Here is a 15,968-nt window from a genome sequence, read left to right as displayed (position 1 = left end):
AAAATGTAACTTAAAATCTGTTGGTTTTCTAGTGATAAGGTATCTCTGAAGGGTAAACCCGAAGGGAATGTTATTTACCATGTTATTGGTTGCCAAGTAAGCTCAGTGTATCTCTGATGTCTACTAAATGTGCTAAAACTAATGCTTGGTTTATTTTTTTTATAGTAGAGAAGTTGTTTCTCCTCGCAAGACGTGTAACCGTGTGTAATTGGTCTCCGGGTGCTCGCTCTGTGCTATCAGCTTCTTCCCCAGCATGTGGAGTCCTTTGTGTTGGAGTTCCCCGAAACACCGTTATTCCTGCTGGTCAGAGGCAAGGCAGTAAAATGAGATGTTAAAATAAGTAAAGAAAGCCCAAATTTCTATTAAAAGAGGTTTAATCCAATATGGTTACTAAATATTAACCATGTACTAGTTTCCAGCTGTGACATGCAGTACATTTAAAAAAATATATATGTACAAAACAATTGAATATAAAAATGAGCCCAGGTCCCCTGACGTCACAGTGAGTGTCAGTAAAACACGACAATAGAGAGGAAAGAAATACGGGATTTCATACAGGAAAAGGTCCAAAGAACTCCTTCTCAGAAAAGCTAAGAGTATTTATCACATTTGGAAGCAAACATTTGTTTTGCTTTTATTCCTTCAGTGGTCTGGAAACAGGAGTTGCAGAAGCTGCCTGTCAGACATCTCTGAATCTGGCCAGCACCTTCCCAAGCACCAGCTCGCTGTTAGGTACCGTGCTTTTGCCTGTTAGCAGCCAGCTGCTAGCAGGGAATTGGAACCCAAGCGGTCATTTTGTTCCAAATGAAATCTGCCTTTATTGTTCTAGCTCTGTTTTTCATTTACTCTGTTAGTACCATCTGCTCTCATTTTAATTATTTTTGTTAAAGCCACCTGTTCTGGTGCTATATTAATCTTTTTAATGTATACAGGTTTCTTTGTAATAGACCTGATGCCATGTATGAGAAGCATGCCATGCTTTTTCCAAGTAATACATGTTTACATGTGGACGCACATTTCAAGGTAGGCTGTGCTACCCAAGAAAACATGAACTCATGGAAATTCAGAAGGTTTTTCCCTCAAAATATTAGATCAAGAGATAAATTGCCCTTTCAGAGGATGGTAGGGGAAGGGGAGAGGGAGGGCTAGGAAAACAAATTTCGTTGCAGATGTTCTTTAGTTTGGAGGTTGACTTCTTTGCCTCTTCACAGGGGGAAGGAAATGTTGCCCTCAGGGGCACAGGTATCCTGAGTTTTTCAGATAGTTTTGTGAGCCAGCAGACCAACTGCAGTGCTACTTCTCATTTGAGAACCAGTATTCGCAACACAGAGCATGAGATCAAACAGGGCTATCTTGCATACCGATATTTGCAGGCTTTGATGAGCAGATAGTGTTGTTGGATGGTATTTGGCAAGCCTTCTTTACCAGTATGTCCAAACGTGTACGAGGGCTTGCATGCAAATGGTGGGAAGGGGAGAGTACGTTGATGCCTCTTCTGTTCTACCTCGTATCTTTGGTGAAATTGCAGAAGACAGGAATGTGACCCCATCCAGGCAGCTTCAAAAGTGATAGTGAACGCTTGATGTGCCAGCTAACGTGAGGCACAATTACACTTTGAGTTTTGTTCTTGTTGCAGATTTCCAGTTGTCATTTCTTGTCAGAGATAGGCAGTAGATATTAATGTATTGAAACCAATACGTTGACTATAATCAATGCCTTGATATGGTTGAGATAGTGGAATGCTCAGACTTTAGATAAAGAAATATTATTAGTTAATCAAGAAAAATATAAATGAGAGGCATTCTGGGCCTCTCTTCTTTGGCACAGCAAGAAGTATTAAAGCTATAAGTGTTAAAGACTTGGAATTAAGAAAGCATATTAAAAGCTCTGCTATAAGTTTCAAATACTATGTTCTCATTTACTCAGTACATTGTAGTGCTGAGTAATGAGGGGAAATGGAGAACTGCGGCGTTTTGTTTGGATACAGACCTCTGTAACAGGTTGAAATCCTGTAGAATCTGTACTGTAAATCCTTATTTCTCAGAGTGTTTAATGGCATTGGGAATAGCATCCTTTTCCACATCACTGCTGTATGCTTTGGTGATTCCATGAACAGTGAAGTGGAAAGAGGATATCAAGGCTGAATTAAGGGAGACGTTTCAATTGGCAGTGCATTCAGCAGAGAGGAAGGTGCTTGATCATCTTCCCTTCACGCTTCGTTGGTGTTTGGCTTTTCAGTCTGAGTCAGAATCAGAGTCCTCATCTGAAATTAATAATAATAATAAAAAAAACCCACAACCAAACAAAAGATCAGCATAATGAAAACATAAACTGGAAGCTGCAGCAGCTTTAGCTCTTGCTGAGAGAGACCTACTGCTTCTCTGTGGGTGCCTGCTTTGAAGGTTGTGGCATATTTAGGAGGAAGCTTTTAAAATGACAGTGCTTGCTAACCTGGTAGAGCCTGAATTAGTATTTCACAGGACCTGTGAAATGCTGCTGAGAGGCACTTAGACAGTGGCAACAGAGATAACGGTTCCAATGAAAGAAGTCACAAAGATATTGTTAGCATGACCACCAAGAGGAAGTCTGCTTAAGATGTGCTTCCTGTACTAGAATATTGCTCATTGCTGTGGGTCACGGTTATGCACTGCCAGTTAAACGGATCTGAAAGCCAGAACCTTTAGGGCATTAAGAAATCCCTATAGGCCTATAGAGATACATTTGCCCAAGCTTGAGACTGGGCTTGCAAGAAGCAAGAGATTCCTGGTCTCTGCAGTTGAGTCACAGCATGAATGTGGGTTTTTGTGCTGGAGGAGCAGTGCTGCTGGGCAGAGCTCTTTCTTGCTCACATCACTAACACAAAGCTGCATGACTACCTGTTTGTAAGTTGATATGTTTCTCTCTCCATCTCTAGGCAAATGACCCAATATTTAGCCTAATTTTATACCCTAATCACCTGATTTTGTTCTGAGGTAATTTCAGTTTGTGGGAATGAAAGTTCTTGTCTTTCTAACAGTCTGTTTCCTGTGATCTGTTCACTTACATCTTTCCTTAGTCTCTTTGGCCTAAAGCTTAGAAGCACTTAACAGTCTACTAAAATATCTGGAAATGACTGTTAGCTTTACTGTGTACCTTCTGGGATAAGTTGTGATGATAAAGAGAAAAGAGCTTTTTGGACAATTAAACTAAGACATTTTGATGGGAGGGGAAAAATGTCTGCTGCACAGTAACTTCTACAGTTGGATTTAGGGAACTTTCAAAGGTAGATGGCACAAAACTGTGAGAAACTAAACTTCAAATTCTTGGCTTGCTAGTATCCTTATAAATAATTAAAATTCCAGTTGTTACGTTTTAAGACTGAGGAGCTTCATAATTCAGCCTGCTCAAGGCATAGAAAATTCAGGTAGCCAAGAATGGAAACTCTTTTTACTGTCTGAGTGCTCTTGCTCTCATATGAGGGTGAATAGAGAAGGAAGTCTCATGTTATGTGCTGTATGACCAACACGGGGAATTTTACCTACCTTCTGACTTGCGCTCTTCAGGGGACTCAGAACTGCCTTGCTTGAGGAAAGTAACCAGGTCATTAAACGTTATGTAGAAATCAATAGCATACACTATTGTGGCTATAAATCCAAATACCTAAAAATAGCAAAATAATATTATCCTTAACAACAGTTCATGTCTATCAATGACAAACCAGAATAAGCTTAAGTGACCAAAGAAAATTTCTTGAGGAAAACTTGGGCTTGATTTTGGCTTGCCCCACTCTAAAAAGATGGGGAAGGGAAAAGCCCTGTGACTGGCTGGCATCAACTAACTAGAGAGCTATTTTGGGAGCCTGAGCAGTGATCCCTGCAGTTGCTCTGTCAGGTGTATCCTTAGCCCTTCCCTGGGCTACATCCCTCTCTGGCTCCGCGTGTGTTCTGAGTATCCTGTGCCAGGTACCACAGGAGAATGTAACCTACACTGCCACTGTCCCAGGGCATCTCTTTACTACTGCCAAATCACCTCAGTTTCCCTAGAAATAGTTTTTGTTTTGTTTTTTGTTTTTTTTTTTTTACTTATTTGCAAAGAGACACATGTCTATTGCAGCATGAATTGGGTTGAGATAAAATGATTCTGGAGTTACCTATTCAGTATCAAAGCAGCAGCTATGGTAAATACTGTGTTGCACTGTTCCATGTCTAAACAGAGTGAAAAAATTACAACAAGATCTTTGTTGTGAAATTGTGTATGACCTGGGATTGTTTGGTAAAGATGGGTGGCTAACAGTTCTGGGTATTGTTCTTCCCTGTCTTCTAATGTCTTCATGCAAATTTTATTTATGATGTATAAATTATTGATGCCAAGAGTCAAGTTGCAAATGTAGAGGCTGTATCTTATTTCTGAACAGAAAATGCTGACAACGAAGGCTCTTGCCTGGACAGTCCATATCCTGGAGGGTAAAATGACACTGCTCTTGTTTCAACTCATCCAAGTAAAATTAAGCAGTAGAGGCACAAGGTTGAAATTACTTAATTTGGATCATCCTTAGCAGTTACATGTATTATTATTATTTCCTCTTCATTCAAGTATTTTTTTCAGGAACAGATAAGTTTTATGTTCATATTACAGTTGGTAAAATTAAAAAGCAGAATAGGTGCCTTCCCAAAGTAGTACAATTAACTTTGAGCAGCAGTGTTTTGATGAAAACAGCTATTCGTTGATTCAAAACCTGTTTTTCTAAATAACTGGCCATTTCTTCCTTGCTTTAGGCAAATTCTTTACTTAGTTAATTGAAGAAGCTTCTACTACTTGCAGTGGGGTCAAAATTTAGTTGTGTCTGATGCATGTGCATATGCAATTCACCAAAATACTTAACTGAGAAGCTCACATCTACTTACTCCTGCTGCTTTAGATGCTCCATCGTTGTATTTTGAGACAGCAGCGATTGAAATGGCGAAGTAGATAACAGCAGCGGTGACACAGCGCAAGAAATCCTGTAAGATAAGCCATCTTGCATTGTCAGATCAGTCACGTAATTTCAAAATACAAACTCTTCTAAGAATCGCTTCAAAAATTATAAATGTTTGGTGTTGCCTGGTGCCAAAAGTTTGGACTTGCCTGGTGCTGAAGTGTGAATACAGCATGGTATTTGTAGCAGATGAGTTGTTCATCTGGGAAAGATTTTTAAACGAAAGATGACTGAAATCTTAGCATTAGCTTCTGCTCCTACACATGTTGGTATAATGCCTCCCTTTATTGCACTTAGACCTTTCTTCAAGGGCTATCTTTCTGTGACATTTCACACGAGGCATTGCAAGGGCTAATAGAAGAATCATTTGAAATGCCTTAAAAAGTTTCACTTGTAAGCAGAACTGCAGTACCAAGTGCTCTGCAGGTGTACCACTGCCTATGGGAAGAAGGCAAGATGAAAACTGCACAAGTGTGTGCTTGCTTCTGTACAGAATTAGCCCTGTCTGTAGGAACTCCTCATTCAGGACATAAACACTTGTAGTGTTAAAACTATCATTTATATTAATATGTATACCTGGGACTCCTGCAGCTAGCCTGAAGTGAACGTACTGATTTTTATCATAGAAATATGTGCTGCTGTAGCTCTGCAGGGCAAGGGCCATGCCCTCTAATACAAGCAGCGATGTGCTGGAGCAGCCGTATCTGTGAACTGTGTATTAAATGAAGAACTGTGATTCCTAGGGCATGTGTAAATCACGTGAGTGGAAGAATGGTATCTTGACCTCTGTTCACAATTAGATCTTCTGCCTTTTCAGAACAGATGGATGGATAAGATACCGTCTCAAGAGACAAATTCTACAAGAAACTTGATTCCTCTGGAGTCAGACTGAGGTCAGTTATCTACATTCTGTGGCTGGAGTATATTACCGTAATGGATTTAATAAACATAAATGCTTTTTTGTCGTAGTTCTGGATGGTGAAATTGAGATAACCATCTGAAAAGCATGCAAACTTTTGTAGTCAGTCACTGCTATTGTTTTATCTACCAAAGGCCTTGCTAATGCTCCTTTCATACATTGAGAGCTCCCATTCAAATCTCACCAGGGTGAACTTGTGCTAGACTGTATCAAAAGAGAACCCAAATCGATTGGATTAGTGTGGGTTTTTTTTAAGTGTGTGTACTGCTAGATAGATGTTCCCTTAATAATGTATGTTTGAAGCAACAGAGACATCCAGCGGTCATTGAGCAGTAATTACTTGCAACTGCAAACCGGAAAACTCCCTAATGAGTAGGCAGTGACTGTGTGTGTGAGCCTCTGCCAAAAAGAGCTGCAGGGCATCCCCACTTAACAAACGTAGTTATCCGTTTGCATGTGAGTATGACTGCAACTGAACAGCATTTACCTGAGAATTTTCAAACATTTTAGTGAAGTAGATGCATTACAACAGAGCGTGCCTCAGTTTCTGCATTTTTAAGGGTGGCAACATTGGTCAGGCTGATATTGGCTGCTTTTGAAAATTAACTGCTAAACCATTTGCCCAGAATCAGGCATAAATTCTGTGCTCTAGTAAAACTGTGTTTTGTGTCAACACCTAGAAAGTATATAGTAGAGCAGAGTTTAAAGAATGCTTTGGGACCTTTTGAATGAGAGATAATATGGACATAGGTCATGTAAGAAGGTAAAATTGTTAGCAGTCAGCCTAAACTCCAGTACAGTCCCTTTTCTGATGTTCTACTGTACAATTAAATTTGTGCTTATATTTCACATTTCACTTACCGTCAAAGGCCAGTAGAGTCCTTTAAACTTCTCATTAAGTTTAGAGGCATAGGCAAAAAAAAGAAACAACGCCAGCAGAAATTCTAGGAGTGGTGCCATCATGAAAGAGGCAGCTGAAGACGCAATATAGCAGATAAAGATGATAAATGACAGCACCTATAGTAAAAGGGAAACACTAGTTATTCGCATGGAAAAGCCTCAGGCAGCTGAACAGCTTTGAAGTGTTACTCTGCTGGTGATGGCATATCTTGCTTCCCACTTTTCTTGCACCAAATGAATATTCTTGTTTGTTGAGGAATAAATCTAATGTCGTTTATTTCAGTGTATGTAAAATTAACTTTCCAGACAGCTTGATGCATTTGCACCTATCTGAGTCAATAATTTGCTCTGGATTTTAAGCAACTCTGATAATATAATTCTTAAAATAGAGTGGAACATTGCCAAGCAAACAGAGCTTTAAGCTTTCAACTATGACAGTTCTCATTTGAAACACAAATCTTAGTTCAGATAGCCCAAAGTAACTTAGCGTTTATAATCTTCTTAGAGTTGAAAGAAAGTAAGTCTTCTGTTGATGGATAGAGAAGAGCTGAGAATTAGTTACGTGATTTCTGTACATCTCTGGTTCTAGTTCCCCAGTGTAAACAACTGTCTAGCTAGCATATTAAATAAATGCACTTAGAGAAAGTGTTTTTATTATGTGCTAATTTACACCTGAGCTGCTGTACTCCACCTTTCCTCTTGGTGGCAAATTTCTGCCCTGGTGCTCAGATATGGTTTTGGTCATCATAGCAGTAGACACTGTTTGAGTATTAGATTAGCAGAACTTTCTCAACTTTAATTCTAAATCGGGAATTTAGAATTCTCACTCATCTAATCCTAAAAATAGACATATTTCTCCCCTACATGGTACCTCTGAGGGCTTTGGGACCTTGGGACTTTTGGGTTCTCAAAAAGCACAAATGTTTGGACAGAGATGATCAGTGCATTTCCCTCATTAAATTTCATAACTATGGCTTTATTTGATTGTTGCTAGTGTGTGTTCCTGTGAACCACCTGTACTTCAATAAATACCTTCATTACATTTGAAAGGTAAGGCATTAATTGCTCCTATGAGAGATCAGTCAACCCTCATGTACATGCATCAAAAGAGCCCATTTACGTACAGTGGGCAAATAAGCAGTTCAATCCTATTGAAATGATTTGTTAATTTGATAAATTAACAAGCCTTTATTCTAAATTCTGTAAAAGCAGTCAGTTCTTGACCAGGACCATAGCAACTGGAGTATATTGTTTTGATCCATTAGGACTGGGTGGTGAATTTGAAAGGATATGACATTTCAGAAAGATACTGTATTTATCTTAAAAATGCCTCTCTGCAGTTCTTGTTTCATTAAGTTGTAGAAAGATGGTTCTATTTATTATATAGAGTTCATTTCCACATTGAGGGCTGTTGTCTGTTAATATTTATCCTATTTGTTGTTATTTATCTTACTATTATTTGCTATTGCTTGAATAACCTCTTTGCAGGCTTTTCCAGAGTTTTCATATAGTGGGAGGGAACTCATTTGATGTATCTTATCCTCTATGTTATTTTATTTCTGTGAATGAAAAGTAATACATATTGTTTGAACAGAAGATGGATGTAACAGAACTTGAGAACTGATAGGAGGAGAGAGGACTTCTTCCTCCTTCTTGTCATACTGCCCATCCCTTCCCACCAACCAAGGAATGAGAACAGAAATAACTTGACTTCAGTTTTGTGAATCTGGTTCACCCACGTTTGTGGAACATAATTTAGACTTGGTTTCAAGTTTTCTAGGTTCAAAAAAATCGCTATGTAGATAGGACATTTCTTTCATGTTTATCCTGGTGTTTAAAAAAAATATCTCCCTTTTTTTTTTCTGGCTAAAGGAAAGTGTGTGATGGCCGTGATCCAGAGACAGAGAAATACTCAGGGATGAACAGCAGCAGGTACGTTCAGGGTAGGTCCAACCAAGGAAAACCCTTCCAACATGAGAAAGTTAGACCTGACCTACACTTCGCAGATCCCTTATGAGAGAATTAAATGTATTAAATGTTAAATAATACATCATATGACAGCAGTGAGGGGAGGTAAAGAGGCAAATTTCAGATCTGTAAGTTGATGAAGCACAGCAGAGATGACTTTGATCTCGGTTCCATTTGATACAGTAACTCCTGTGCTGCCTTTAAACCGTGAAAAAAGTTTTCTGTCAGAAGTATTAATTATTAGGTAAAATGAAGGGCCTTTCTGTTCTCTTAAGATCAGCCGTATGGTAATCTGTGTAATTTGAGGTTCCCATGTTCTTCCCCTCACCCCGATGGCCCTGAGCAGGTCTGCAGCAGTTGGAAGCACTCTACAGCAGGGCCTTAGGTGCTGCAGCACAGCTCAGGACACAAACCACATTTCATGTCAAGAGCACGCCAAGTGGACTTTTCCTGTTCCTCTGTGCTGGTGTGATGACAGTATTCCTGTTTGGGTTAAAAATAAGCTGCTGAACAGATGAAAGGATCAGCCTGAGCGTTATGGTTTTCTAATTTGGTCCCATCCAGAGAAGATGGCATCTGGAGAAGTATTAGTTGTTTATTATAAAATCTAGTCAACTGGCTAGTTACTTGCTCACACAAATCCCTTAGTTCTTGATAGAGCAATCTCCTCCTGCCTGTTCCTTAACCCTGATGCGTGGTAATCGTACTCCCAGCTCAACCACCAAAATGACTGTTGGTTGGGGTCCAGCCACTCAGAGCTTTCCATGCCTTACCCTACTCGTCAGCATCCTATCGTGCACAGGAAGGACATGTCAGGGCTGGATTGAAAACCCTTGAATTGCAAGAGTTCCCTTGATTTCAGCAGTTATTGATGATAATAGTAAAAGGGAAAGAATCCAACACAAAGAGTGATAATTGCTCCTCTACTCATTCCTTATTTTAGAGGTGTTCAGAGCCTGAAAAGGTCTGAGGAGCGTTTTATTTACTAGCATGTAAGCGAAATACCCACCCACAAAATAGTGGATCAGCTTTTGAAAATGAAGGTTTGATAGACAGTATTTTTAGATGTTAGAGCCTTCAAGGAGGTGAGGCTGGAAGGCACTCAGAGGGAAGCAGCAAGGCTTGGGAAGAAAATTTGAAACAAGAGGAAGGAGGTGCCTGATGGCTCTGTCAGGTGGTGGCTGCTGTGCTGCAACTTGTTCTTTGGCTTTCTTGCTTTGTTTGTCTGGTGGTTATGTCAGAGCCCTGACATGGATATTAATGCCAGATCTGCTCTGTAACTTGGGGACAGTTCTGCATAATACAAGAGCACACAAAGCTGTCAGCTTTTGACTGTTTCTCATTTCTCTTCTTGTAGAGCTCATTTCCCCTTCTGATGGGTGGAGTGAATGGACTCCCTGAGCAGTATCCTAACAATATTATTATCTAAGACTATTTTTTCTGTTTTCTGAAATATAAAAGTGACTAGGTAACTTGTTATCATCTGACCTTTTAATTGCAGTGCTAGTAAGTGAAGGAGTTGATACAATCTGAAAACTTGATAATTTTAAAATACACTTCTCTTCCCCCAGTAAAAACACTGATGGGCCAGTTTGTACCCAGAAATCACGAACACATATTTATTTACTTCTCCAGATTTCAAGTCTTTGAGACAAATATCTAGCAAACTGAAAGTTGCTCTAAAATGACTACATCAAAGTAACCTTCAGAATGTAGCCTGACCCCTCTAAAGACTGTCAAATGATCACACTTGCTTCACACTTTTCTTTTTTAAACTGAAGTTGCACTTTTAAACATTCATTTCAGAGAGGTCATTTTTCTAACAGCTCTATGTCTGCTAAAAAAAGAGAGGAAGTTTGTGAGGCTCAATGCAGTTGCAAGTTTATTTCTAGCACTTTCAGACTCTGAAAGCACTGCTGCTTTGGGGGGTGAGAAAGGAGGAGTATTTTATCAATTGCGTTAATTTGTATTTACACAGGGGTTTTTCTTTTGCTCCTGGAATTACATCCTTGTGATTGATAGCAGTTCAGGAGTCTGAGTTGTTCCTGCCCTCCTGCTGAAAGGTTAGTGTGATCCTTGCCACTTTTGCTGTGGAGGAATATTTAGAGGCAAAAAGCTCGTGTACAGCAAAAGACAGAACAAGATCCTTTCATGCTCTGGCAGTGGTATGAATATAAAAAGTCTTGTCGAAAGAAGAGGCTCAGTTTTTCACTAAGCACCTTTTTTTGTGGGAATGTACCCAGTTAATTAAAAATATAATTAAATATTACTTTTTAAAAAAGGAACTCTGGGTATTGTATTTGACACCGTAAACTTCTCCCATGCAATATTTACTTAATAGTGTATTTCTGGGCTTCTTAAACCGGCCAGGCAGTATGAAGGCTATACTTTATTGCATAACCAGCTTTCAACGTAAGGTATAAAATAAAATTACTTAGTGCGATTAAAGCAACGTGCTCCTTAAGGGAAGACTGCTGAAGTGCTGAGGTCAGAGGCAGGATGTGAAGGCGTTTGTCTCCCCTGTGCATGGAGAACAGACCCACTCCAGCCCATGGGGGATGACACGGATGCCAGGAAACAGCTTACATCATTGTACACAACTACACACGCCCTGCTGTACTTCACTTGCTGCTCTGCGTGGCCAGATGTGTGCTGCTCATTTCCCCCTCCACAGAAAAGAACAGGTTTGCTTAAATAGTTTAAAAAGTGACTAGTAGTGATGTCTTTTGGACAACTGTGTATTTTGTTATCTCTGTCTCTGCTAGTGAACAATATCTTAGGGGTCTCTACTGTTGGGTTACTTCATGTTCCTTGTGGAGTCACCTTGGTTCTTGGTCCACCCAGAGTTAGCGGCAGGGGTTGCCTGGCTACAGACCCAGAGAAAGTCACAGGGCTTGTCTTCAAGGGAGGCTTTACACAGAGCAGCTGGAAATTTCAGTTATGAAGTACAGTTCAGAGAAGACTGAAAAGATAAGAGAAGACAGACAGGAAAATGAGAAAAAAACAGATAAAACAATTTCTACATCCTTTGTGTTGTCACAAAGGTGACAAAGGACAACCTTATGTAGTCATATTTTTATTACACAATTTGTAATGCCATTGCATACCGGCTTCTGGGTTATGAGCATGGCTGTTCAATGGTTCCAACACGAGACAGAGGGAACTGGAAAATAGGCCTCTTGTGGAGGAGGTGAGCAGGTGAGCATGGATGATGTGTTGGCCCTCAAGATGGCAACTTGAATATTTAGGAAGAATGAACAGCTTAAAATGAGTTTTAAAGTATATAGAAGATATGGTATGGGGAGAAATTAGAAAGGAAAATAAAATTAACCTTGTCAGAGAGAGAGTGGTGATTAGAAAGCAGTGGAACCAGACAGCATAAGCAGGATCAGGAGAGAGACAGCAAAGCTTATATACGTATTTGATGTTGCTGCTCCTTTGTGGCTACGTAGCTATCCCAGATGGGATAAAAAATTCATAAGGTAGGAAGATCAAAAGGCAAAGGAGCAGGGGGAAAAACAACTTCCTTCTCTGAATAAAATTTGAGATGATAATTAAGCTTCTAGCTGTAATTAGTTTCATCACCAGCATAACTTGTTCTAGAGGAAGTGCCAGAATGCCCAGATTTGGTAGCCCACAGAGCAGCTGACATGCTGACATCAAAGACTGGATGCTGACAGTGTTTGGGTGCTCTTTCACTTCATAGAAGAACGTGCGCAAATGTTATTTTAAGAACATTTTTAAAATGTTTTTTAAAAGCCGGCTCTGGCAGTTTCCTTCCCTCTGAGCTCCGCAGTCCTGCCCGGCAGGCTCCGTTTCGGAGCTCCGTGCAGCTCTCCTCCGGGACGTCCCAGAGCTCGTGGTACCAGTGCTGCGCATGTGGCAGGCTGTGAGGCTAATTCTGTTTCCTTGGCTGTGTTCTGTGAAGGCTGGGGGCTTGCTTTCTCCAAGAAAGGCCACATTGTCTTCTGTGTCTACCAAGACCTCAGACGATGCAAATTAAGGAGTGGTTGAATGTGGCAGTTGTCTGAATTCATGAAGTCTGTCAGTCTGCTCTAATTTATGACAGCTGAACTGATCGTATGTCAGCCAGGTCTATTGGACAAAACAAGACAATTTAAGGAGTTACTGCCACCAAGTGCGCTAGCAGCAAGGTAATTGGGCTGAAGGAATTTGCTGAAGCCCAGTTCTGTTCCTTTGCAGCCATAGACTGAAAAGAAGTATAGCCATCTACCCCAGATATATTTGCAAGTTGCTTCTTTGCTTTGGTGGTATGATACTTTTCAGAATATGATGGTTTGTTTTTTTGATGTTGAAACAAAATTATTTGGCATTTTCAGTAGTTGAACAAAGAACCTCTGAACTACCTGCAGGGGTGCTAATATTTGCATGACCTTAATGACTGAGAAATAAAGTGCATTTCTTGTGGCTTGCCAAGCTGCTGAATAATGACAGAGAGATTCAGTAGCAATAATGAGAAACCCATTTTTTTCTGAATAAAAGATGCTGTTCAAAATCTGCATCCCATGAATACAGTGTACATGCATTTATGCAGGACCTCGCCCAACCCTAGTACTGTCAAAGAGGAGGAATCAGACATTTAATGCAACAAATGGAAAGCTAAAGCTGAAACGCAGATTTAAACTATGATAGATTTAACTTGGACTCATCTTCAAATATCTGGCGCTTTATTTCTTTGATTGTATACAGACTGGATTTTTTTCAGGGGTCTGCGTTGTTTTCAGGGATTTCTTCTGGCAAAGCTGATGGTACTGGAGAGAAACTACTGCTGCCTCCCCTCTGCCAAGAAATGTCATCCTAAACATGTGGGCTGGCCTGCAAGGAGCTTGCAGAAAGCTTACACTGCAGCTTCGACAGATGGATCTTAGAGCTGCTTTCAGCCCGCCAAACCCTCAGGAAGCCCTAAATGGCCTTACAAAGGATAAATCCCTATTGTTTCAGGACACAGCAGTTTTTATTACTTTGAAGAGGCATAATCAGTACTTCTCTCTGTCAACAGAAGGGTAAGTCTGATCCCATGACCAGAACAGTATTCCTCAAATATGTCACCAATCAGAAATGTTAAAAAGCCAGGCACCCTGGAAGTCGTCATTTGCTGGCTGTGAGGTTGTATGAGGAGTTCCAGTACATGTCATAGTGCGTAACAAAAATAGGTGCCAAAGGAGCAAAGTTGGTTGGGCTTTGGTATCATCTAAATGTGTTTCTTGTCAGCTACAGATGCTGTATGAATAGGGAGCAGGGGTACGTGGAGTTTTAAGGCTTCCTAGCAGAGCTAACATGCCCCGTGACTTGTGGCTACCCAGCCCCAGGCGTGGATTCCCCACCGCAGAAATCGCCCTCACTTCCTGAACGAGCAGGGTCCTCTCAACGCCAGTCCTACGGAGCCAGGCTGCTTCCCCTCGCTGCCTGCCCCAGGACTGTGCCCACAGACCAAAGGTTCACAGGAGCCGATGGGGAAGGGCTGCCTGGCCCCTTGCCATCACCCATCACCGTGGGTACTGTGCAGTGTAGGGCAGCCAGGAGCCCGCCTGTGCTGCTGGCCCTTTCCTTTCTCTTGTTTGAATTGCCTTATTTTCTTCTCTGGGCTAGCGCAGTGGATAGCCACAGACATGTTACAGATCTTAAACATACTGATTGCTGGTTTGGGCGGTCTTGGTGTTTGGCTACCTGCTGTCAAAACTGTCAATCTCCTGCTAAAATTACAGAAAACTTCGTGTTTGGAAATTGAGAAGTATAAATGATGCTAAAAGTCATTTCAATCACTTAACTGTCAGTTTAACCTTTGGTTTCTAAATACCCACTACCCTTGTGGGTACATTCCCTCTTTGCCTGCTGGCTGAGAACTGTTCATCTGTCGGGCTTTCTGCTATTTTCCTTGCTGGTGTAACACTTGAAGACCTTTACAGGCAAAGGCCTGCAATTACTGCCAGCCCAGACCTCAGAGCTTGACCCTAAGGAAAACCATAGCATAGTTCTAGGGGAGCAGTTTTTCCACAGCAAGTTTGTTCTTTATTATTCGGTATGTTAATAGTAAATGACTCCCTTGGGGTGAGCCACTGTGTCCTCCTGGGTGATCAGGGACAAACAGGGCTTTGGGGGAGCTCAGCACCGAAGCCTAGAGCCTGTGATCCCCTGCAGAAGGGCACTCATTAATTACCGAGGTAGATCCGCACCAGGCGGCGCAGGCTGCCCTGTGCCCCGTGCTAGCACCAGCAGTTACCGCACGTACCCGGGCACTGTGGCGCCTGGGTGCACCGTGCAAACGGGTCAGAATGAGATAAAAACCGCAGAGGGTGCTGCTCCGGCCCCTCTCCCAGTTCCCCAGCGGGCTCTGCCTGCAGCGGGGCCGCAGCACCCCGCAGGCTGCAGCCCCCCCCCGGCCCTTGCCGCCTCCCCCCCGGCCCTTGCCGCCTCCCCCCCGGCCCTTGCCGCCTCCCCCCCGGCCCTTACCGACTCGGCGAGCAGCAGCTGCCCCTTGCGGGAGCCGAGGAACTCCCGCGGCGGCAGGAGCGAGCGCAGCCCCGGCGGGGCGGCGGCCTCGGCCCCCGGCTCGGGCTCCTCCATGGCTGCGGCGGCCGCGGGCTGGCGAGGAGGAGCGCGGGCGGCTCGGTCTGGTGCCTCTTTTTTTTTTTTTTTTTTGAAGGAGGGAAGCGGAAATCGTGACAATGCGGAAACGTGAAAAAAAAAAAAGTTTCAGCATCCCCAAATCTGAGGGGTGGGGGCCCCCGGGGCGGGGGGGCGGCGCGGCGGCTGCGGGAGGGAGCCCGAGGGGGCAGCGTCCCCCTCAGCACCTCAGTCCCCCGTCAGCACCTCGGCTGCCCCTCAGCACCTCCTCCCTCAGCACCGTGTCCCCCCCCGCCTTCACCTCACCCCTGCACTCCTGATGTTTTTACTCCTGCGCTGGGTGACCCAGGCGGCCTCTTCCTCCAGCTTGGTACCTCAAGTGCTCAGCTGCAAGTTCCCTTTCCGCAGCACAAGGCCTTTTATTCGTTTGCTTTTGGCTATTGTGTTGCATCTACCTTGAAACTCTCCCTCACACGGGTGCTTGCCCTTTAATTTGAATGCTCAGATGGTGCCTAAATTTATGATGGGCTTCCTGAGCATAAAATCAGTTGTAGCAGCAACCCTCACATAGATTGTAATAGTCTGTGACGAAAGACACAAACTTCATTTTATCTGCTATCTTCATTGCATGTTAACACCGCA

The 15,968-nt window shown here is 42.3% G+C and overlaps 1 protein-coding gene across 1 annotated transcript; it reads right to left on the bottom strand.

Moving 5' to 3' along the window:
• Positions 1-356: 356 nt before the first annotated feature.
• On the bottom strand, positions 357-15,416 carry CMTM3 (CKLF like MARVEL transmembrane domain containing 3). Its single transcript, XM_080552865.1, has 5 exons — positions 15,213-15,416; positions 6,735-6,890; positions 4,884-4,979; positions 3,522-3,639; positions 357-2,263 (listed from the first exon to the last, which is right to left on the bottom strand). The coding sequence occupies exons 1-5, from the start codon at positions 15,324-15,326 to the stop codon at positions 2,235-2,237; spliced, it is 513 nt and encodes a 170-aa protein (XP_080408991.1). The 5' UTR covers positions 15,327-15,416; the 3' UTR covers positions 357-2,234.
• Positions 15,417-15,968: the final 552 nt, after the last annotated feature.

The sequence above is a fragment of the Anser brachyrhynchus genome, assembly GCF_964034855.1.
Source record: "Anser brachyrhynchus genome assembly, chromosome: 12".
In the NCBI taxonomy this organism is placed as follows: domain Eukaryota; kingdom Metazoa; phylum Chordata; class Aves; order Anseriformes; family Anatidae; genus Anser; species Anser brachyrhynchus.
Note: the sequence above shows the minus strand (reverse complement) of the source record. Positions and strands in the feature narration are given on the sequence as shown.

Coding starts and splice junctions, on each gene's coding strand:
- CMTM3 (XM_080552865.1), bottom strand. CDS start 15,326: ATGGAGGAGCCCGAGCCGGGGGCCGAGGCCGCCGCCCCGCCGGGGCTG. Junction 6,891..15,212: donor AGCTGCTGCTCGCCGAGTCG/GTAAGGGCCGGG, acceptor CTTTTACTATAG/GTGCTGTCATTTATCATCTT. Junction 2,264..3,521: donor TGAAGAGCGCAAGTCAGAAG/GTAGGTAAAATT, acceptor TATTAATTTCAG/ATGAGGACTCTGATTCTGAC.